Source organism: Anopheles aquasalis, chromosome 2 (assembly GCF_943734665.1).
Source record: "Anopheles aquasalis chromosome 2, idAnoAquaMG_Q_19, whole genome shotgun sequence".
NCBI classification, from domain to species: Eukaryota; Metazoa; Arthropoda; class Insecta; order Diptera; family Culicidae; genus Anopheles; species Anopheles aquasalis.
In genome coordinates, this window is record NC_064877.1 from 47,771,623 (window position 1) to 47,795,000 (window position 23,378).

Here is a 23,378-nt window from a genome sequence, read left to right on the forward strand (position 1 = left end):
GCCGTTGTCCCTATAGCAGTTTCCACCAGTGTGCGGATAGCATCAGTTGTAGACCTCATGGACCACGGTGCTATCTCCGTGTGAGTCGTCACTCTATATCGCCCATGGAGTCCAGTAGACAGCTCGACATGTATGCTGAAACCCTCCCTGGGTTCTAGCCGCGCTTTGGCAGTAGCGGTAGTTTCTGTCTCTTCCTACAAACTGGAAAGATGCGATCGTTCGATCGTTTGATCGTAAAATCGTTGTTTTGAACTTGTCACAGCATGTTTGCATCGCGAACCGTAGAACAATGTTCGTGCTGAACAGAATTCGTGCTGATAACAATTTCAAAGTAAACGAAATAAATTCCACGGCACATTCTCGATTAATACTGATAGTCGCTGCTGTCGGTAACATGTTGAGTGAACTTTCAATGAGAAAATTATTTGGTTGTCATCATCATCGAAGGCATTTGATTGACAGATATAGTAAAAATTAGTTGCATTGAAATATATATTTCTCGTTATAAACGTCTAACGTCCCGTCTAACGTATAAATAATTCTAACCGTATACAATATTCATTTATTATGGAGTGTCCAGATGATAGCGTACACAGAACAAAGCTAAGCGTATGAGCCGCACGCTCTATACAAAAAAAATGGGGAATTTGGGGAATTATTTTTTTTGTATGAAGCTCACAAAATGCTAAAAAATCAAGGAATTCAAGGGTACATTCATTCATACCACTGAGGTTTGACGACTCTATGTACTCTTCCTGTTGTAGGGACCGATTCTTAGCACGGGTAGTTCTTAAAACCATATCCAAAATGTGCTTGGCAATATCGAAGTGTTTATTGACGACCGCCAAATGGAAAACGTTTTTTCCTGCTGCATCCAACACATTGATGGCACTGTTCTTCATCATGTATTGGAATGATTCGCACCATGCTTCTTCATATATATCCGCCCACTTATCAAAAGGTACCGAAACGCAATAGTGAAATGCGTTCCAATTGTTACGAGAATTCACGGTCGTTGCATTGAACTGTTTTTGCTAGATCAAATATTTGACCACTTCGAAAAGACCCAACTGCGCGCTGCGGTGCAACAGGTTACGACCCTCTTCGTCACTATCGTACACGTTTTCGGTTCTATCGAGCACAATTTTCAGCGCATTGAAAACGTTGCGTGAATGACGAAAGAATTCTACTCGATTTAAGAGTGCATAAACAAATCGCACATCGATGGCTACTAAAACTGTATTGATAAAATGCTGAAGGTGCTTGATAGAACCGTACCCTATCACAGAGTGTTACCGATAGCGGCAGCTATCGGTAGAGCCTGTGAGCGGCCACAAGTAGCTCACCTACGAGTGAGAGAGAACTTCTGACAAGGGGCTAGAAAAACCATGAATAAAGGAGAGTCGAATAGCGTCAGCGACTGAGAACAGCCACGCTTTTTAGCGCTGCACAGAGCTTTGTTCAAAATCAACCTTTTCCACTAATTTGATGCTCGAAATCCGAAAATGAGCCCTTGCCGGAAGGGGAACCGATACAGAGGACAGTAGCTCAACCATCTTCGAATCACATGCGTCCCAACGCGTACGACCTGGGATGTTTAATACGGAGCTGCAGAGATTGAGGAAATAGGCAAACCATTTTTTATATTCATTTTCGACACAGTACTCAAGCAGGTTGTGGGTGTGATGCGCATCGATCGCTTCCGAAACATCAATTTTATGTTCGTGAATAAGGAAACCAAGAACATGGAAGGAATAATGTTCGAGTGCTTCCGCAATGATTGTGGCTTGATTAGAGGCAGTTATAAGGTCAGTTTCAGATGCCAGCAAACTGCGAAGCAGTAATACCGAATCCCTTTCGGCGCACATCAACAGTATGTTGATTTTGTTTGCTTCAAACCATTCGCTATGATTGTTTTGAATGTGATTAATGACATTATTACAAACCGTACGCATGGTTTCAATCTGTTTTGCACTATGAGGGAATCGAGGCTTATCTTTGTCGATGTCATGTGCGAATTCCATCACATACTTGTCATAACGCGCAAGTTTCTCGCTGAAATCGCTCGGATCGTGTCCTTGTAATTGCTCCGATAACGCTGTGACATTTATGGAAGCATTATTTTTTAGCAGATAGTTAATCATTCCGTCGCTGTCGATGATTCCGTCGCTGTCGCATCATTCCGTCGCTGTCGCATCGATGATAAGAAATTTCTGCGCAGTATTCATTTCTTCAAGGTACTCCATCAGGCACATGAACCATTCTGGATGTCTTCTGTATCGCCTATTGCCAAAGTACTGTATGGCAAGGTGCAATGGTGTCCTTCCTATCGCGTCTGTCTGCAGATGTTCATTATTTGTCAGCGCGTTCTTCAATCTAATTGTGTCATCTCGAAGAATTGCAAGATGCGCTGGACTATCGTTGCCATCGATGTCGCGGATAGCGATCTCGTCAAATATCTTTCTTACTTCGTTGTTTCGAAGGTCCCAATAGGATTTTGATTTGAAAAACAATCGTACTTCATGCCGATCTCTATTTTCGAAAAGCCAGTGCGCCGCAAAGTATTCGGCAAACATGCGGTGAATCCACAGTGGTACTCCACCTTGAACACCTTCGACGATGCCGGACTTTTCAGTTCCGTCTTCAATTTCATTCAGATACTGTTCGCACTGTTGCTGCTCTCGTCGTGTCAACAGTTGGTAGTCTGGAAATATGGTATAAATCGCTAGCAGTGAAAGATCGTTCCTCTTCAATTCATTCAGTTTCTTCGCGTCTATTTGTGCATGCGCTGTGGCTTCTGCATTTTTCAGCAGACAGGATTCCAATATCTTGTCGTTTGCAATAGCCAGCTTTATATTCACAAATGCTTCTAGAATTCGTGAACGACCAAACATAGTTTGCAATTCTTGGAATAATGTAGGTGAAATAGTATAGTTTATAAAGTTGATTTTTTCCCTCAGACGTGGTGTCAGTATATCTAAGGCCATTCTAAAGAACAATGGAATAGGCAGCAACTCGCCAAGAATGGTCTTAAGAATTTCAAGTAATATCTCCCACAAGCTATTGCGCTTAGTACCTACGCACCCTTCATACCCCTCGAAGTTGCTCCCAAGATATTTATGTAGAAACGCATACTGATCCTGAATGGATAAAGTTTCAATTCTATAGATGTTATTGACTTGAAATGCATCTTTTAGCTCATCTATGAAGTTGTACGGACGACTAGTGAAGTACAGTTTATGGATTCCTTTAAACTTAGCAATGTGTGAAAAGAAGTTCAATAGCAGATCCTTGTAGTGCGGAACGATCTCATCAAATCCATCGAATAACAGCACTATTCCCTGTTCGTTGAACTTCTCTTTAAAAACTCTCAGCGCGATTTGTTGTTCAACGGATGCATCTCTGGCACAATTCACCACCACTTTACCCTTAGATAACGTTAAACATTCGGCCCATCTTTTCGCTTTCCTTTTCTCAGAATCTGTTTCCTGTGGCGTTTTTATAGTGAGATTGGGTATAGATAGTGCCAAATATATTAGCTGAAAAAGTATCCTTACTGCCTTGTTGTTATCTAACACTGGACCATGATCTTCGAGGGTTTGCTTAAAATCGAATGAATATTCGATCGCGTTAAGCCGAATAACCCAGCTACGCTGTCGATGGACAACGTAGTACCAGGCCACCCAGGTCATGTAGGTAGTCTTTCCGAATCCTGCTTCCTCCAAGATTATGATCACCCGATCGGAAGTGTCCATGTCCATGCCTGGAGGGGGAGAATAGACTTTTTCAGTAGCCTCCTGCATGATGTGATTATAGTTATTACTGGGATAAAAGTCTTCGTGTAATCCCATTTCTTCAGCTAGTGTCTTGAAACTAATAGGTTTCTTAAAATGACTCAGCTTTTTTTGCTTATAGTCAGCACAATCGAAAAACGTTTCTGACCATGAATTATTGTCACGATCATTGATTGAGGATATCTTACAGCGTCGATGAATGTAAAGTGATTCGATATTCTCAAAACTTTTTATACACGGATGTGTGTTGGATTGTTCAGACCGTGCTGTTTTGATCAATTTAATTGCAAATGCCAAATTGTTCACTTCTGTTATCCACTTTACTAATGGTACTTTAGCATAAAACAACTTCATTTGCGAGTAGTTTTCAAAGACCCTCTGCTTTGCTTGTTCTGTGAGATCGGATACGCGAAATTCTTCCTCATTATTTTTGCGCTCGCTCGTCGTAATGAGAATAACCGTTTTTTTAGACTTGGTCTCGCTGTCTTTAAACAACTCTTCGACGCTTCTTGAAATGGTCGCGATATCTTCTTCGCAAACAATAACTAACACCAAAGTACATTCTAAAAAGCAAAAAATATCCTTGATAACACTTGCTATCTTCGAATAGGTTTTAGCGTCGGTGAAAATATATTCTGGCTTAACCATCTCGGGTTTCGAATTGGTGGAAAAACATTCAGATTTAACCAACTGGACTATTTGAAACATTATGTTGCAGCTCACTTCTGTGTCAAGCATTGAGCAATACTCATGCACTCCACCAGTCAGACATGCCCTATAAGCCTTCGATTGTTCTAAAGCCTCACTTTTGATTCTAACATCATTATTTTCAAAGCTCTTGCAGAAGATGCTAGTGGCCCCTTTTAGCTGTAGGAAGTATAAATTACGTACGATTGTTTGACAGATGTCCTCGATGTCAGTTTCAGATTTCGTTTTCGAAAATTTGGTCATTGTCCACGCAACGTTCGATAAATGATCCAGAGCGATCGCTTGTTCAATTAATCCCATCTGTTGCGTAAATAACGAACTACCTGGAACGTCCATGTGTCGCCAGAGCTTGATGACATCGTTGTTGATCTCGGTTCCTTTCATGTTGCTTATCAATAGAAATTTTCCAAAGAATTGATCGAGAACATCGTTGTCGATCGTCAAGTTGGCAAAGAAGCTTTTAAATGGTTCAATATTACGAAGCTTCTCTTTATGAAATCGATAATTTTTTGCATCCTTTACACGATTGAAAATGGCAGTGATATCATCTGTCGATGAATTCACAACATTTTCCAAAACTTTCGTTGCATCCGGCGATACGCCAGCGTTGGTGCACACCACGAACCATGCACCGTTTGTCTTCCCTTGGCTATGTAATTCACGAAATGATTCAAAGTACATCTTGATCGAAAATGCTTTATCCGATGCTGCAAGCAGATCACCACTAGTAATTCGGTATTTAGTATCATGTTTGTGCTTTGCTTGAATGTAGACTGCTTGGTTGCTGCCGTCTAGCAATGGGAATTGCAGCACCGTATCGTCGAACTTGCCTCCCAGCGGATCTTCGGCGGTGATTGAACAATTACTGTACTTGCCGTTGGAATTATTTAGTTTTACAATCAGCAAACTCCAGAGCGTGATTTTGAGTTGATAATCGGTTCCGTGATGAGTGTTAGGGGGTGTTTTCGTTGGCGCGGCTCTGCCGGTCTTCACTGCTTTCAAGGTGGTTGTTTTATTCGTTTCGGTACTCATATTAGAAGGTATCTAGAATCCATTGTTGATGTTTTTGGAATGACAAGAATTAGAGTTAACATTGTATTAAGATATATGAGATTTGCTTGAAACAACAAAACAAATGAAATGCTAATCATGATATGACAAAGTTACCAATAACATCAAACTCTTTACAATGTTATTTTGCTTTAAACTCATGAAGAACTTCTAGTGCAAATCATTCAAAACGAACGGTACCTTTTTAAGTAATGTATCTATATTGAAACGCTACTCTTTTTCTCAAACAGTCGGGACGTATCCGGAGTTCATTTCTTAAATATCCTGGCACCCTATCCCTCACTCTTAGCCTCTGGAATCTTTAGATGTATGCTTCCCAGCGATCGTAGGATGGGAAAGCGTCTAGGGACCACAAATCTTTGAAATTCTAAAGTGATTTATTGTAATTGGCAAGCTACTCAAAATAAGTACGTCGTTCGTGGCGGTTCTCTTAACACTCTTAGATCCAGCTTATCTCTCTCGTACCGATTACCGCTGGCCAAGTTTAAAACTGACGATCACATTTTTGTATTATATTTTACCTGTATACTAGACACGCACACAGTAATACAATTGCACTTTAATAACATGAATAAATATGTCCATTTGAAACTGGTCATTGCTATATTCTCGAACCTTTAGGTGCGGCTATATGAATGTCTATCACTGTTTCTGCCGACCAACTCTCTCATGCGATTGTCCTCTGAGTCATGCTGTATAAATGTTTCGCTCTGAAAAGTTGCTTGATCGTAGCACGTAGCTTTGATACCGGATGTAAAGCATCTTCAACTACTACCTATCTAATTATCCGATTCTTTATCACATTGCTTACCAATTTGAAATGCCAATTACGAAGTTTTGAGCTGAAAAATACTCCAGAATGAGATTCGACTGAAGCATGCTGTAGATGCGTTGCTTGCGAACCGTCACCCTCGCTAGCTCCCAACTGAGTATACTGGTATTCGTAACCGTGCGTGGAGCCGGTTCATCAACATTAAGCCGGTGCGTGGAGCCGGTTCATCAACACTCTCGCGCATGCGATTTCGTGAAGCGCCGAGTGATCTCGCGAACACATGCTCGTCTATGTTCGTTTGCCGCATTGTTTACATTTTTAACTGGATTGCACAACGGTGCCAGTGCTAGTTAAATAGAGACAAATTTGTCGATGGCAAGAATGACCCAAGAATTTGAATTTTAATCATTTCGGAGTCAAAAGGATTCGGAGGACGGAAAGGAGCCTAGTCGCCTTTAACTTAAGTAGACTTTAACGCCTAGTCCACATCCTGTGACAGCATGTCGTGTTGTTGGACTTGGCGTACTGATCTTGGATATTTTCGGGGATTTTCAGGGACTTTGGTATTTTCGGGCCAAAAAAAGGCCCGTTTTTGACGATTTTTTGTGACGTAACCATTCAACTTTATTTTTTTCAAATGATTACTATCCACAACTTTTGATGAATATTTGATATTGTTTTGAGCAACATTCATTGATAAATTGATCCGTGCCATCAAATTTTGGTACGCGTGCCATCGCAAAGGTACTTTTTACGGTGCCCATCGTAGCTGCGTGACGGGTCATCAGAAAAATACAAATCGATATTCGTTAGAAAGATTATAAGTTTATCTAGGTAACCCCGGAGAGTTTTTGTTGATATTCCAATTTTTCGATTTTTGGCAGATTTTTGAAGTTGAAAAAGTGATACTTTTTGTCATTTTCCCAAAAAAACACGATTTTTAAAGATTTGTTTCAAAAAGAAGTATCAACAATTTTCATGAAATCTCGACGGGGCTACCTGGAAAAAAGTGTACAGATTGTGTGTTAAAAATTTCGAATCGATCGGTTCAGTAGTTTTTACGGTACCGATGGGCACCGACTTTGAAAACGTTGGTTTTGGGAAACGCCCTTCAAAGTAGCGGGCTGCATGGAGCCTTGTATGAAATGCGGATTTTCAAAAATCTGTATCTTTGTCAGGTTTTCTTCAATTGATCCAAAACATTTAAACAATACTCTGGAAAGGATCAGCTTTCAGGGAAAAATGTTAAAAATATATGTCATAGAAAAATTAAATATTAATATGGGCTGGAAGCCCCCCCTTAATATTAATATGGGCTGGACGGGTTTAATGGGTAGGAACTCTCGCACCAAAGAGTGAGCGAGAGGAAAGATGTTCGGAGAATGCGTTAGCCGTTATGCGTTATACGCGTTACGCGCAGGTTTGATTATCTAAGACACATGAGTGATTGATGTGTCTTGGGAAACGGGCGCAGGATTCGCTCCTGGCCAGGATATCTTGTCCGGGGAACGTTCGATGACGGTAAGGAGGCATCCTTCTAGCCGTTACATCGCTCGTCTATCAAAGAGCAGCTCCTCACTGATTCGTTATAAAATATCAAGGCCCAAATCGCCTTACATGGGTATGAAACCGTGTTTGTGCACCAAAAAGTTTATAACGATCAGAAGATCTTCTTCAGATCTTCTAATGGATTGCCAATATGAACACCTACTCTTCCTACTCTTACCTTGTTTATGATATCGCCAAAACTATTCTTTCTCATGAACGCGATTCTGTGTTGACAACATTCCAGATTCTAGTATTTCGTAAATATGGACAATTATTGTTACTCCGTGCAAATGATAATTTTCCCTTTTTCATGTTAAAGCAGCAGCTTTTCAGCAATTACAGTTTTTTTGTTGCCAAATATTTTTTCAAATTTGTAGAAAAAAATCTGACCCATTTGTAAAAATTGGAAAAGAACGGAATTTTGCACCGTAAACTTTTGATTAGCTTAACGAATGAAGATGAAGATGATGTTCTAGGCTATAAACAAAAGGAAAGAAGGTAGCTTATAGCACAACAATCAATTTCTGACCACGTAAAAGCCAGGAGAAGGATAAGCATTGCAAAAAATGGTTATCACATGAACCAAAACTAAGTGAAATCGGTGAGTACTAAGCGCCAATGTCGCAGGATTCGGAATCGAGATACAACTCCTGGAATATGGTATTTTATTATTCTGAAACACCTCTTTTCCACCTTTCTCGAATGTTGTTTACAACTTAAAAACATGTCGTATCCCGTTGCTAACGGAACAGCAAATCTTGAAGAAATTTGATTCGATCTTAAACTGTTTCAGCCAGAACTAACGGGTTTAGCTTGAAGACATTTTTATTACTCTTCTCAGTCGAGTCGAGAGCTCCTCAAATGCGAACTGGATACAGTTTTTTTTTGTCTAACTTTATGGACTCCATTTCCTCCTCGAAGCCTTTTAGAAACGAAATAGAAACAGAACAAAAAACAACAGAAAAGCAACAAATCCAACCATAAGGCTATAAAAGTGAAGCCAACACACAGCCCAAACACGTGTTCAATCGATCTGCTGCCTGCACGACGCCGAACAGACCCCACGAGCGCGTGCCAGATGGCTTAGATCGATGGAGGGATGGTTGCGTGGCTCCCGGTTTACCGTGGTTAAGCCGAGCAAAACCCCGATCGACGATCGCTCGACCATCGCTACATCGTCTTCCCGCACCTTTGTCGGCCAGCGAGCATGCAAAGCGTGACGGACGGACGGTGGGTCCTTCAGGATGTGTCCTGTAGCGGCCCAGTTCCTGGAAAGTGGCGGCGGTAATCGTCCACGCTCCCCGAAGCTAGTGCGCGCGCGCGTCATCTGCATCCTTGCACCGATCGTAGAACGCTTTCGCTGGCCACGCGCCTTCTGAAGCCTGAAGGCAAGGTCTACGAATGGTCCCGAATGGGCCATTGTTCAGTCAGCTATCTTCTTCTTTGCGACGACGACGACGAGCACGACGGTTCTTCTTCAACTGTTGCCAACATGGATTAATTGAGGATATGAAGGGGCGAGTGTAGCGAACGTTTCGGCCGGATGGAAACGGATGGACACTTGTTACCATTTCCGTATGCCATCCAAGGGCTATCCAAAAAGGACAAAGTCGAGCATCGGTGCAAGGATGCTAATGCTTGAAGAAGTATATAAACCATGCTCTCTCCACTCCACTCCACTGTCTCCACCGCGCGTGGCCTCTCCAGGATCCATCAGAACGGAACAAAGTGTTTGCGTTGGTCTTTCATGTCCTCCTGTAGTACATATTCTCCCTGCCTGAGAAGGACTGGCACTTCCCTTGGTACAATTCAACATCCTGCCATCCTTTGGCCTCGAGGCTTGAGGCTGGCAACGGCTTCTGATTGGTTGGCCGGCACGTGCTTACCCATTTACCGTGTTCCCTGCACTACCGGTTCTTCTTCCACCGTCACGAGCCGCTTTCGGATTCGTTCGTTCGGCACATCTCGTTCCCCGCGTTCATCTCGAGCATACTGTAGCCATGGCAACATAGCGGAGTGGGGATATCGTTTGCTGTTCGGTTTGCCGCTCGGCTCGGGGAATCTTTTGATCATGCTCGTGATCGTAACTGGCGCTGTCCGAACGAAGCATATAAATACAACTGGCAGGCTCGGGGACGAGCTTAAACATCCTTTCGGACACTTTCGGTGTGGTCAATCGGCCCAAACCCTGAAACAAACACACCCCGGTGACGGTGACGATCGTACACACAGTTTGGCAGATCACAGTGAGTTGAACGATGGCAAGTGACTTTAGCCGGCATCATCCGTTTTACTATTACGGCCAGGACTCGACGATGGCCCAGTGTTCTAATGGTGGTACTGCTGGTGGTGGTGTGAAGGGAATTAAGATGGAACAGCACGAGGGAACGACTGCTCTCACGGAATCGTACAGTGATGGCGCGATGTACGGATTTGCACAACCGACAAACGGATTGGTCGGTCAGCAAGCAGTCACTTCGATCGCTCCGAATGTGGTGATGTTACCTGGCTTCATGGATAACTATCCCGACAGCTGGATGACACCCAGTCCGTCCAGTTTTGGGTCCGAAAGCCCGGATTACTACTCACTGGCCAATTCGCCCCAGCGTAGCTTCATCGATGTGGAAGAGTATAAGGAGAATCTGCTCGGTATGCGTCCTTCTCAGCAGCAGCAACATCATCATCAGCAGCAACAGCAGCAGCACCAGTGCCTCCAGAGCCATATGTCCTTATCGACGACACTTCCACTGTCACCTCCACTTGTTGCTCAACCACATCAGCCACAGCAACACCACCAGCAAGTGCTGGCGGGCAGCCGAACGATGGGAGAGCTACAATCGATCTCAGTACAATCGAGCACCACAGCGACCAGTACTCCGGTGACAAGCCTTCCGGTGAAAAAGCGTCAATACAATCGCAAACCGAAGCCCAAACCGGAACAACCGCTGATCAACGCGATCGAAACCAACGCTACCTCCACGCTGGAACTGTCCTGTTTGACGTCCTTCACCAAGACGGGCCAAGGGAAACCGGCCATCGCTTCCACCACCACCACCACTCCTTCGCCAGCAGCTCCAGTCACGGGAAAGCGGAAACGTAAACTGGTGCCACCGCAGATCAAGAAGAAACGTCGGCTGGCGGCGAATGCCCGGGAGCGTAAACGAATGCAGAGCCTGAACGATGCGTTCGATCGATTGCGTCAGTATCTGCCCTCGCTCGGTAACGATCGGCAGCTTTCGAAGCATGAAACGTTGCAGATGGCACAGACCTACATCACGGCACTGGCGGAACTGTTGCAGTAGTGCAGAGTGCATCGGACATCGGCCGGTACAGCCGGGGTACCCGGTTAGAAGACGATTGTATATATTTGCGGCAACGAAATCCTGAAACTGAGGCTAACCCAGGGCCAGGCAGCAGCGAACCGGTGATCTTCCCAGTGACAACTTTCCGGGCTTCGTCCTGGTCCTGTTCTACCGCAATGGGGCACTCACTAGAATGGTTATGTTTGAATTAAGCTACAAAATGGTTAACTTATTCCGTATAGACTGTTATCAATATAGAACGCGGAGGTGTAATTGAGAGCGTAATTGGATGCTACTATTAGATGTTACGATGAGATGCTACTGTTTGTTCACATTGAATAAATTGATTACGAAATAATTATTACAGAAAACTGAAACACTGAATCGTTCACGCGTCTGAGTCTGAGAAAGAAAAGTCCGCCAGAGTGTCCTCGAGTATCCGCTTCGTTCCTCTTCCGATCGCCAAACCAACTTTGCTACGCCAATCGAACGAGCGGAGTACTGCATAGTGATTAGCGCCTCTACTTTCTCACGACACTTTAGACGCGGGTTTCGGTAGTACCGCTAATGGTTAAACCATCCAGCATTGCTCGAGCGATGCAAAACACCAAAAAGCAAAGAGAGAGAGAGAGAGAGAGAGAGAGGGAAAGAAAGGAATAGCAGAAAGGGTTCTTGAAAATCACGAAAGAACCATCGTACGGGAGGACCGAGGAAGGCTTGAGCAAAACTCCGTTACCGGGCCCGAGTCTTTTGACGAAAAGTGTTTTCTTTCCGCGCTCGATCCCTTACCCTCGTCGTCGATCGATTAGCAAACGGTGTACGGTACGAACCGTGATGCAAACAAAGAGTCTCTAAGATGGTGATGGAATGGCACTTTGATTCGATAAGGAATGTCCATTCTAACAATTCGGTAGGAATGCTGCTAACAATTCGGTAGGAATGGTACTATGCTTCGAGATTCTTTTACCCCTTGAAGTGCACAGAAGAAAACAACAAAAAAAGGGGGAAAATGCAGTATTTTGTTCTGTATCAGTTGAAGTGTTTTCTCATTAAAAATAATGTAAGGATTGTCAGCAATTGTTCGATTAGAAAATAGTTGTTTTAATGGAAACTCTTGTTTCTTTGAGTTATCACTATCGGCATTACTACAGGGTGCGCCATCAGGATGTTTCCTATTGTAAAGATGAATAACTCTATCATTTTTCAGTCGATTTTGACAAATAGGACAGTTTCTGAAACTTCACTCTATGCCATTTTAGTAATGCATCACTTCACGTTAAATGAGCAGACTGAAATTGTCACACTTTACATTGAAAAAAATCGGTCAATAGTGAAAGCTGCAGTAGAGCAATGGTTGGTGAATCCTCGTTCGCCGCATATGACGGTGCTGGCTTTTTTTTGTGGTTCTATTTGAAAAATAAGGTTTGTGCCAACAAACCGAAGACTATGAAACAACTTAAAGGAAATATTGGAGCTGAAATTGCCAAAATAACTCCCTCAATGTTGTGAAAACAATGTAAAATGCCCGAAAAAGAGCCTCTTTTTTGTATGTCGAATGAAGGCGGTCATTTGAACGATATCATATTTTGAGCATGGCACAATAAATGGCATAGAATAACCTGAATAAAACTGGTTTATTTTTTAAAATCGCTTAAAAATGACAGAGTTATTCAACTTTAAAATAGGATACATCCTGATGGCGCACCCTGTATCTACAAAAAAATTGATTGCACTAGAAAAGCAATTTTTCAGCAAAAGTATCAGCGGTTGTTACAGGAAAGGTGCATGCAAAATTTAATAAATCTGCAATTTTAAGGCTGTGGATTGATACTTGCAACAATCCAACCAAATTTGATTTACAAGAGAAAAAACCTTTTTTTAAATGAAGGCATTTTGTGCTGTGTTGCGTCGCGCCGTTCTCATGTAGGCCCATGGATAGAAACATAAAGCTCGAATGCATTTTTGACTTTAATCACAGTGCACTCTACAACACATGAGAATCAACATGTAGATCTTACAGTAGAGGAGGACATACATGCCAAAGACTGAATGACACCATTATTCATCCATTATAGCAGACGTTTCCGCAGAAAACAGTTAAAGAGATAGCTAAAATCAACTGTAGTGCAATGGTTGAAATGAGTCAGTATCGTACAAGTCCTTTTGTAATTTCTTTATGCTGACAGAAGGTGTGACTAAAGCAATGATTATTCAGTTTTGCACAAGGATATTAAGTTGATTATAATTAACAGATGTCTTTGATGTCCTTTGAAGCTCATTTTTTCGAACGTTTCAAAATTAATAATTTTAATAAACATGCAAGGAGATGATTTAGAATAAGCCAACGTATCGGTCCATAATTGTTTTTGTTTAAGTCACTTCCATTATCGAATGTTCACTTTGACCCACCTTGATCTGCTGCACCACAAACAGAACTGGGCAACCTGCTTTCAGAGGAATGTTCTGCTCCCTTAATCCCTTGAAAATCGACTTATCGAAAACAAAGATGTAAATCACATTCCACAATCCCTTCCAACCGGTGTACCCATGCTGTGTTGTGTCAGCGACACCACAACCGGCATGGCCAACAAAATGACAACCTGCACCGCAAAATTCGTTGCGACAAATGATCCCTCATCCCATCGCATTCTGCCACCGTAAACCCTGCTCAGCATGGGATCCTTTTTGATCCTCGGGCCGGTACTGCGGCGTGCGCTCCCTCGGTGACATCCCTGTTGATGGCCGAGTCCCGACTCGATCCTTCGGTTCGCTACCGACAAAGGACCAAAAGGTACCGCGCCTTGTGTTGGCGGTGATCTCGTTACACTCTTTGCAGATGATCGGATGGCCCATTGCGGAACGAGGCGCCATCAATGAACCGACCGAACACACGCGCACGCACCGTATTGATCCTTCTTAGGATGCTGCGTAGCTCCCAGCTCATAAATTACGCTGGCGGCGATCAATATTTTGCGTAATAAAACTGCGCCGTCATACGCCTCGATTGGCGCTTAAGGGATGGGTGGGTTGAGGGAGAATTATGGTACAGCGGTAACGTTTGTGGCTGACGGCCGCCACTCCTCTGGGTTTCCGTCTCGTGGCCTCACTCCCTGTGGGTAGGAAGGGAAATCAATATTTGCTCGATTTTTGGCGCCGATCAGAATGACCACGCCGACTGGCTAGCCAGTTCCGTTCGACACTGGCTGACCAGGCCTGGTCTGGTCTGTGATAGGCGCCTCTCACGCCCTCTCTGACCGTCGCATTGCTATCTAGTCGAGTGAAAGTCATTCCTTAACCATCCTCGAGGGAGGAAGATCGGTTACAGTCCCTTCAGTTTGCACTAATGACCCTTGCCACAATGACGGAGAAGAAAGTGATGCTGCTTCGAACGCGATCGACAGGATGTGGGCGGATCGACCTTTCACCGGTAATGATCCTGCAAAAAACCACTGCCATGACAACGCTGGAAACGAGCTCCTGTGAAGCACTCTTGAATGGAGCAGCAGAACAAAGGTGAAGTGACGTAGATTCTTACGTTTGTTGGTGAGAAAGGTGGATCATCGGCAAGAAAGATAATGCCAGGATTAGCATACTTGAACTGTGAGCGCCTTGGAAACAGCAACTCTCATTTCTGAGAATGGAGGGTATTGTTGCAATGTTGATGTTGACTCCCAAAAGCCGTCTGGCATTGTGTTCGAGCATCTCATCGGTAGCAGCCCAATCCCCAAATTTGTGTTGATCTGTGGTGCTTTCTTGGGCAACCTTCTTCCCGATATCCTGCGGTGATCTATCTACAGTTGGTATGAAGCCTCTTTTTGAGACAATATCATTCTGGAGTACAAAGTGTTGCCCCCAACATAAAAGACGTAGCCACAACTCAGCAATTCCTTTTCAGCAAATCACTAGACGTTGCCAATGTAGAGCATGATCAGTCGATCGATGATCGATGTTGCTCATAATTGCTTAGTTATGTTCCTCATCGCTAGCGCCCTAAGCTACGTGGTCACAGCTGTGCTGTTCAGTAGCAGCAGCAGCCAAGGAAGGTAGCTACGCCACATGTCCAACTGCTCGCTACTCTCTGGTCGTGTGCCTCCGTTAAAAGCAGCATTCTTCCCGTGGTTCCTCCACTTTTTTTTTCTGGGCCCAACTTCTTCCGATGATGCATCAGTTCGGTCATCACGCAGCTCAAAGTCACGCATATGTTGCATTGGGCGTACGCGGTCGTCGCTGGTCGTCGCTTTTTTTTTTTTGTTTTGGCCAACACTCTTGTCTATCCCGATTGTTGGTTCACTTCCTTTCGTTACAGCCGCTGCTAGCCCATGCCACGGATGTTGTTTACTCGTAGAAAGAAGGCGATGGCCGTAACCAACAAGAAGCCACGCAATAATTGCTTCCACACTGCACCGGCCACAGGCGATGCGGCAAAGAAATGGAAACTGGAATCACATTATTCAAGGACTTTTTTTCTATTCACCTTTTTTTTGGCGATCCCATTTCATTCTTTATCTCCGGAGGCGTGCAGCGGAACGGAATGGCGCTCCACGGTGGTCAGCCCTGCACAGATCCGTACCGAAATGCAGGTCAGCGTGCAATATGCCAAAGCTCGAGGACAAAAGGACGAAATGGATCACACTTTGGTCACGCTACCGTGTGGCGGGCCAATAGTGTCCGCTGCGAGGATCCATGCTGTGTATTTTCCATCAGGACTATTCGGACTCACATTACGCTTCAATCTTCGCACGTCCATCATTTCATGCTTTCTGCTGATGATCGCACATTGCGCAGTTGGAAGAAGGAAGCTAGCAAGAACAAGGAGAAGGTTCTGTGCACCGAAAAGTGCACCACATGCGATAGTAAATCTGTGACGATGGTTACAATAACTGTTGATATTATTTGATGATCGACGCTTTAACCTCTTCACATCTTTGCAGTGGAATGGGTTTGAAGGGTTGTCCGTGTCGGTAGCAGGCAGCAAAGGCCAAGGTGCAGCTGTCCTTTCGAGCGTCACCACCCCTGGTGCGTCACCTGTAGAGTGGCTTACATTCGTGTACACGTAGGATCCAGGGAAAGGGTGCACGCTGAGTCCCTATTTTAATCATTTTCATCCCTTACGCAACACGTGCACCTCGTGTTCCGACCAACTGTTACTCTCCTAACTCTCTCTTTGTCTTTCTCGACTAGGATTTGCTCCGAGATTTGCCGCCGATCGACGCTGGTGCCTGGTGATTAGTCAACGGAAAAACAAAGAAGATCCTCGATCTAGCGATCCTCCGAAACACTGCACTGTCCGGTGCACTATGCTGCCGAAAATGCTGGACGAAATTACTTCACTTCCCCACCCTCCGCAAACAAAAAAAAAACCATCAACTCCGGTCCGGACGGATGCGTGAGACTTTTCGGTAACGCACTCTCGCCTGGCCAACACAAACACAGTGAAGCCACCAATTATTTCGTACCTGCTTCCGGGGCAGCAGCGCGTCCTCCCGCTCCGGAGGTGAATCTAAGGAAGGATCGGGCACCACCACCACCACGAAGACGACGAATGCAACGCGCGCGCCCACTTACGCGGAACCCCTTCATTTGCCTGTCAGACGCCGACCTGCCTCGTGGATTCGGGGACCTGGCCAGGAAGTGGCAATCTGCTCGTCCGCTCGGCCGAGCGACGTTGGCTCAAACCGTCTTTTTTCGGCAAACGACGATTATCGATAATCGCCTGGTAAAGGCGTTGCACAGGGCTAGGCCCCCCTGCCCCGCTAAGAGGGGCTAGCTGCCGAATCCCCTTCTGCAGAAGCCGCCGGTGGTGCTGCTGCTGCTGCGGAACATCGGAACGGATCGGAAATCAGAATTAACGGAATTAACTCCTGGGCCAGGGTCGCAGGCCAGGGATCGGTTAAATGCTGTCCGATTCCGAGGGAGCCCGTTTTTCGAGGGTGAAGGGATGGAAACTTTTTCGAAGCGAACGTGAACGGCACCCATGGGCTCCAGCTCCTTTTGGGGTGGGAACAATATTTGGTTTTTGGTGTTTTGGGCATTCCAGTCTTTCGTTTCGTGGCGAGCTCAAAGGGGGGAGTTGGTGTCGTTGCCGAGCCGACGCAAGGATTCGCCCTTTTCCCTTGGGTGAGACAGACAATGCAGAAAACACTCTCCTCTCCCGCTTTTTCCCTTCACTCTGTCTGAGCAACCGATCGCCGTGTGACGATGCGTGAGAACCGTCGTGGATCGGCAATTTGAAGTCGGAATCGCTGAAGATGGTTCAATTGCACCAGAGTACAGTGCTGGGGGGGCATTGCTTGGAGCGCTGGTTTGCTGGCCGGCCGGTCCCAAATCGATTGTCTCTCAATCTCTCGCCCCAAAAACCACCAGACCTGCGTCCATTCATCACCAGTGGCCAGTGGGTTTCGCTAGAGCACGCACGAACCTTGCAAACCTTCTTCTTCAACGAGCCCCTTGTTACCGCTAATGAGAACCCAATTTAGGGCTTATGGTGTGTCATCATCATCATCATCGCACCGCCATAAGCCGGTGATAGTGAACATTAAGAGCGATCAATTGGCGCACACGCTGCACACGAAAAGGACTAAAACCTAAGCTAAACAAAAAGGGGAGGCCAGCGCCATCGAGGCATTGTTTCTGCCAGCCGACCCCAAATTGGGCCAAGCTAATCAGCTCCCGAGCGATCAGCTTAGCAAGCGAAGCGATTAGGAGCGTGAGGCAGGCCGCTCATGAATATTACTTTGTTATTTTGTCCGCAGACATCGCATGCGCACGCCTCGCGACACGGACACGTCGCGTGCACCGAGCGTAACTCGTCGATGGAGCTGTTGGTGCATCAACAGCATCCTGCCATGTCCTAATGAAGCTCATTGTTAGCAGATCGGTGTGCGGTCACTTCACAAGACCGCGCGACCACTGGATCATATCCTTTTTTTTATTTTTTCCTGTTTTCTGTCTCCGGCGTCACCTAAAGAAGAGGAATTTGTATTGGTCAGCAAACGGCGGCAACAGGATACCTTTCATTCCTTTTTTATCCACTGGAGTGCATCCGTCAAGGAGAATCGGCCCTTAATGATCCTGAATGCTGTGTGCTTCCCGTTGCCTAGTTCCGGTCGATCCGGTCACTCATCAATCTCACCTGTTCCGCTATGCCGATGGCGTAATGTTTACCCCTACGAGGGAGGTCTTTTGACACCGATCCGCTAGCAAGGGTGGCCAGGGCTCACTGTCCGGTTCCGCAACGCAATCCCAATGAAATTAATTAAAAGCAAACCCAGAGCGAGGAAACGTGCGTGATTAGAAGACTAATCGAAGCAAACCCCCACCCCGGTGGCTAATGATGATGAGTGCGGAAAGCAGAGCCTACTGCACGGGCCTACTTCGCCGTGAGCTGGCTGCATCTCGGTGCCACAGAATGATGGGTGTTCCAGTCCAGGCATCATTCGATCCTCCCTCGCTGTAGGTCCCGGTGCGATTCCCGGACGCACCGGATTCGATCGGCAGCTCGGGGCCCTTCGAAGGACCACCGGAGGAACGGGATCAGCTCGCTGATAAAGAAGCGAAGACCGTGAGACCGTGTGCCAAGAGTCCGAGGCAAGGATTGAATTACGCCCAATTTGGCTTATTGCACCTACCCCTACCGTACCGATTAACGGGCGTTTGACGTTTGCTTCGCTTGCTTCGCTTGCTGGCCTTCCTTTTCGCAGTTTCCCCGTCAAAGACGAAGGGATTACAAGGGATCGCCGGGCAATTCGCCTTGCCGATGCTGCAAGACGGCGATGCGGGCCAAGTAAAGAAGGGAAAAATACCTTGCGCTTTGATCAGCTTGACTTTCTTTCTCGTCCTTCTTCTTTCTTTTTCGTCGGGGCATTTTGGCTAATGCTGACCTTCGGTGAGTTCGGCGCACTTCGGAGGGATGCTCCTCTTGGTGCTACTGCTGCTGACGACGACGTCGATCATCCTGGCTCGGGTTGCGGAAAATTGCGAAGCGACGTGTTGATGTCATTCTTAGCCTTCGGTTTGCATGCTCTTTTTGGGTTTCTCTCTCTCTCTTTTTCTCCCTTTATTGGTGATCATTTTTCGATCATCGAACACAACCGTTGCTGGTTGCTTCAACGCACAGGCGTTACTGCGACCACAAAAGATGAAAAGTTAAAAATGAAGAGAAACCGTTACCGGCACCTGAGCTCTGGGGTCTGGGGTGAGCTGAGGACGGTGGTGGTACCCTGGTGTCCATTGTTGGCCCATTGTTTGCGGGTGGCACTTTGGGGGTCAAACAAATTTATTAAGTGAGAAAACTTCTCACCATGCGTAAATCACAACAAAGGCCCACCCCTCGGCCGCTGAGGGTGATGGTGGCCCACCCATTGTGCCCTAGAGTAGCGAGTGTCTTGGTGCACACCGCGCGACCAAGGATTGCCGCGGCGGCTTCCCTTTTGTTGCCCGGCGCACAGGTGGAGGTCGGTCGGCAGTCCTTTTTGGCAGTCACAGGCACTCGGTCCCTGCTGCGCCACTCGGGCGCTTTGTTGTGTGTGCGCGCATTGGTGATCCCTTTTCTTCTCCCTCTGAAAGGATCTCATTCTCTGCGATCGACCACGGTGCGCCAACGGTGGTGCGCCCCCTTAAAGGAAGGATCGACCTGCGATGAGCAACTTCGCGGCACCGCGGATCCGTGGCCAATTTTATCGCTTTATTAAACGATGACCATGGCAAATGGCGGTGCTATCGATGGTATCCTGGGGACGGAATCCTAGGACCCGGCCGGTACCCGCCGGTCGGTTTTGATAGGGCACGAGGGCACGAAGAGCAGGAAAAACTCGTTCCGGAACCCGCGTTTAGCTCGAGGCTAGATAGTTTCAGCGCGATGGTTCTGGAGAGCGCGGCCAACATCACGATGCGTGCTTTATGCGAGGGGTGACGGTCTGCTGGTTGTTCCTCTGTTATTCCAGTGCGGTGTGCGGCAAAATAACACCAAGCGCCGTGTGTAACATTGATTCCTTATTCGATTCGATGAAAAATCATGCCAAATTGCATTAAATAGCTCGTGGCAAGGCGTACAAACGGTAGTTCGGTGCTTAGCTTAAGGGTATTTGCCACAAATTACGCAATTGCCCGATCTTTATTCTCAGCAACGATAGAGAGGTTGTTTGTCTTTAAAGCAAACAGACTTAGGGACGTTTGATAATTAAATTAGTTTTAAAAGAATCGACCAGGGAGTGGGAAATTCTTGTACTGACCTGCACACACTGGACGGTGATTGTTTGCATCGCAGCCAGAAGGGTATATGCAAAATGATAAATATTGTACTCTCAAACACTCTCTCTCGCTTTGAAATCGGCTGGGCAAGGCTGGTGAGCCAAGTGTATTTCATAAAGCATGGAACACCTTAAATTTGGCCGCATAAAACAGGACACAGCTCAGGCCAGAAATAAGCTATACACATGGAAAAGGTGTCATTTTGTAGGTATTTTATTTAGCTATCGATAAAAAATAGGGATAAAATTATTGTGCATCGTTTTGTATGTATTTGCGCACTTTTGGTTTTATATGACTCATCATTTGCTGCACAGTATTGGAAATAACTTCATTTGCCATTTTCTCCCACGATTTGTATATTTCCGATGGATTTTTAATCATTTTGCATTGTTTTTTTAGTCTTCATTAGATATTAGTAGATAATAGCCCAATATAATTGAATTGGACGACACTGTGGGCAATTTGGTGGATTGAAGATTTTTGTTATGAAATCAATGCTGTTGTTGCGATACCAACTTATGACCTCCGTGCTATTACAGCAGCTTACCAAATCGGACCAAAACTTAACAGGACCTTTATGAGACTTAATAAAAGGTAGAATGATCTTTTCCAGGCATTCTTCTTTGTACAAACGGCCGTTCATGGACCCTCCCGTCATGAAACGGCCCGTAGTTTTCAAACCACAACTGCAGTTCGCTTGCCAAATGAACAGTTTACGGGCGATTTTATCTACGTAAATGAGCCAAAACGTTACTTTCGTATTCCCTCTACGATTGCTAAAGTCAAATTTGTCAGCTGGCTTTTGCCAAAATGCAGTTTTACGTGGGTTTTTACTCCAGTCAAATTTAGATTTCATAGTAAGAGTGCAGATTTTTTTTTCACCCTTCGTGTTCCATCGGCGATAACTTTTGATGGTATGGTTTGGCAATTTTTTTATCACTAAAAGAGAAGACTATAACCTTTAAAAAGACACCAACAGAGTAGCAAAGCGACAACTAGGTGCACTGCAGTGAGTAGTAGAGTGCGGTCAAAGCTAAAGCAGCTAAGATATCTTTCTTCCACATACATTACAGAGCATTTATATTCCATATTGTTACAACAAGTAAACGTTCTACAATTGTTCTTCCGATTTCGTTCATTAGAGCTTAAGGTAGAAGGCCATTTACTACTTTAAATAAAGAGTTGAATCGGCCTAGGTCTATATTCAACAAATTTTGATCAAAGAAAGCTAACATTTTATTCTATTAACCCAGTAGACCCTTAGGAATATAGAATAAATAACAAAAACGCAAAAACGCGCTGGTGTACGCATTAAAATCCACGGTTTTATTTTTACAAAATTGAATGCTTTATTTTTCAAAACTCTTTTCTAACTGGTCATTGAAAGTAGTGGTCATCCTTTCCCACTACTTTCTGTCATCTACCAGGCTGTTTACGAGACTCAGATCGGATAAATATTAGCTTTTTTGGTGACAATCCACGTATCAGGCCAATTTTTGCATTCTTCGTGGGAGATGAAGCGCTGATCAGCCAAATCATGAGCCATGGACGTGAAAAGGTGGTCGTAGGAAAGTGGCTAGCTATGGTGAATATGGCGCATGGGGTAGGACCTCCCATTTCAGCATCTGCAGACATTTCTTCACTGATTGCACGACATGCGGCCAAGCATTGTCATGTTGCAGGATGACCTTGTCGTGCCGTTGGCCGAATTCCGGGAGTTTTTACTTCAAGACGTGGCTCAATCTCATCGGCTGAGTTTTGTAACGTTCTCCGGTGATGGTTTCGTTGGGCTGGAGCAGCTCGTAGTAGATAATGAAAACGCACATCGCAACAAATGCCCAATAGAAGCTTCTGACCGTGGAGATTTGACTTGGCCGTAGATGTTGTTTTTACGTTTGGGATTGTCGTACCGGATCCACTTCGCAGCTCCAGTGACGATCCGGTACAAAAATCCTTTGCGATGATAGCGTTGAAGGAGTTGTTCACTGATACACAGCCGGCGTTCAACATCCCTTGGCTTCAGTTCATAGGGCAACCAGGTTCCAAGCTTCTGCACCATTCCTATAGCTTTTTTCCTATAAAATTCGCACCTTAAAAAAACGTTACTCAATGGAATTTTAACCTTTTTTTTATCGCACGTTAAATTACGTACGTTGATTGTATGCACATTGGAATCCATCTGAATATGTCACGATATTCATCCATCCTTGATGACATCTGACAAGTTTATTCGCTGCTTTCCACTACATACTCAGTCAGACTTATTCTAACAGAAAACATTAGAAGGAGCGCTATTGAAATGACTGAAAATTGTTGTTTAAAGGAACTGCAAAGAAATAGTGCCGATATAAGCATACAACTAATTGATATGAATATTTTTTTGTTGATAAATTCATCTAAAACATATTTAACTAGATGATTCGATTGAATGAGCTGATCAGTACGTAATGTTCACCTCGATACCGTACCGAAACATGCGCTGCTTCGTGCATTCTTCGCTTTGTGTCAAGTGTTGTGGCCTCGGTAGAACAAATCCGATTTCCATTACCGACATTCGACTCCACGGCATTCCACTGGCCACCGTTGGCCACTCTCGAAATACTTTCCCCCAGAAAAGCGCTGCCGCTCGAACTCGGCTCGGTCCGGAATGACAGGAATGCTGGTCGGTAAGATCACACCCCACAGCCCCACAGTTTAGCATAATGGCTTCTAAATGTGCGTCTTCTTAACGCCTCATCTCCTCGTACCGCCACACACCCTGCCTGATCCCCTCCTGAACCCACGAGTACATTCAGCTGAAGAGCCCAGTGCTGCGTGGCTTTCGCTCACACAAAGCTCTCGATGGCGTGCCATGATACGACCGCTTAGAGTGTTTTTGTTCTCCGCCCAGCTCTTCGAGCAGGACCGGGCCACAGAAACATAGTTTGTAACGAA

At 45.2% G+C, this 23,378-nt stretch overlaps 2 protein-coding genes across 3 annotated transcripts; one reads left to right on the forward strand and one right to left on the reverse strand.

Annotated features, from left to right (window-relative positions):
- Positions 1–471: 471 nt before the first annotated feature.
- LOC126570166 (uncharacterized) lies at positions 472–6,477 on the reverse strand. Of its 2 annotated transcripts, XM_050227718.1 has the most exons (4): positions 6,385–6,477; positions 6,189–6,283; positions 4,686–5,546; positions 3,625–3,763 (listed from the first exon to the last, which is right to left on the reverse strand). In XM_050227718.1, the coding sequence occupies exons 3-4, from the start codon at positions 5,532–5,534 to the stop codon at positions 3,734–3,736; spliced, it is 879 nt and encodes a 292-aa protein (XP_050083675.1). In that variant the 5' UTR covers positions 5,535–5,546; positions 6,189–6,283; positions 6,385–6,477; the 3' UTR covers positions 3,625–3,733. The 2 variants fall into 2 exon arrangements, with proteins under 2 accessions (XP_050083674.1, XP_050083675.1); XM_050227717.1 differs by having other exon boundaries at positions 472–5,546.
- Positions 6,478–10,151: 3,674 nt separating this feature from the next.
- LOC126575196 (protein atonal-like) lies at positions 10,152–11,195 on the forward strand. Its single transcript, XM_050235771.1, has one exon. The coding sequence runs from the start codon at positions 10,152–10,154 to the stop codon at positions 11,193–11,195; it is 1,044 nt and encodes a 347-aa protein (XP_050091728.1).
- The last annotated feature ends 12,183 nt before the right edge of the window (positions 11,196–23,378 follow it).

Excerpts from the sequence above, each read along its gene's own strand:
- LOC126575196 (XM_050235771.1), top strand. The coding sequence starts at position 10,152 with ATGGCAAGTGACTTTAGCCGGCATCATCCGTTTTACTATTACGGCCAG.
- LOC126570166 (XM_050227717.1), bottom strand. The coding sequence starts at position 5,534 with ATGAGTACCGAAACGAATAAAACAACCACCTTGAAAGCAGTGAAGACC.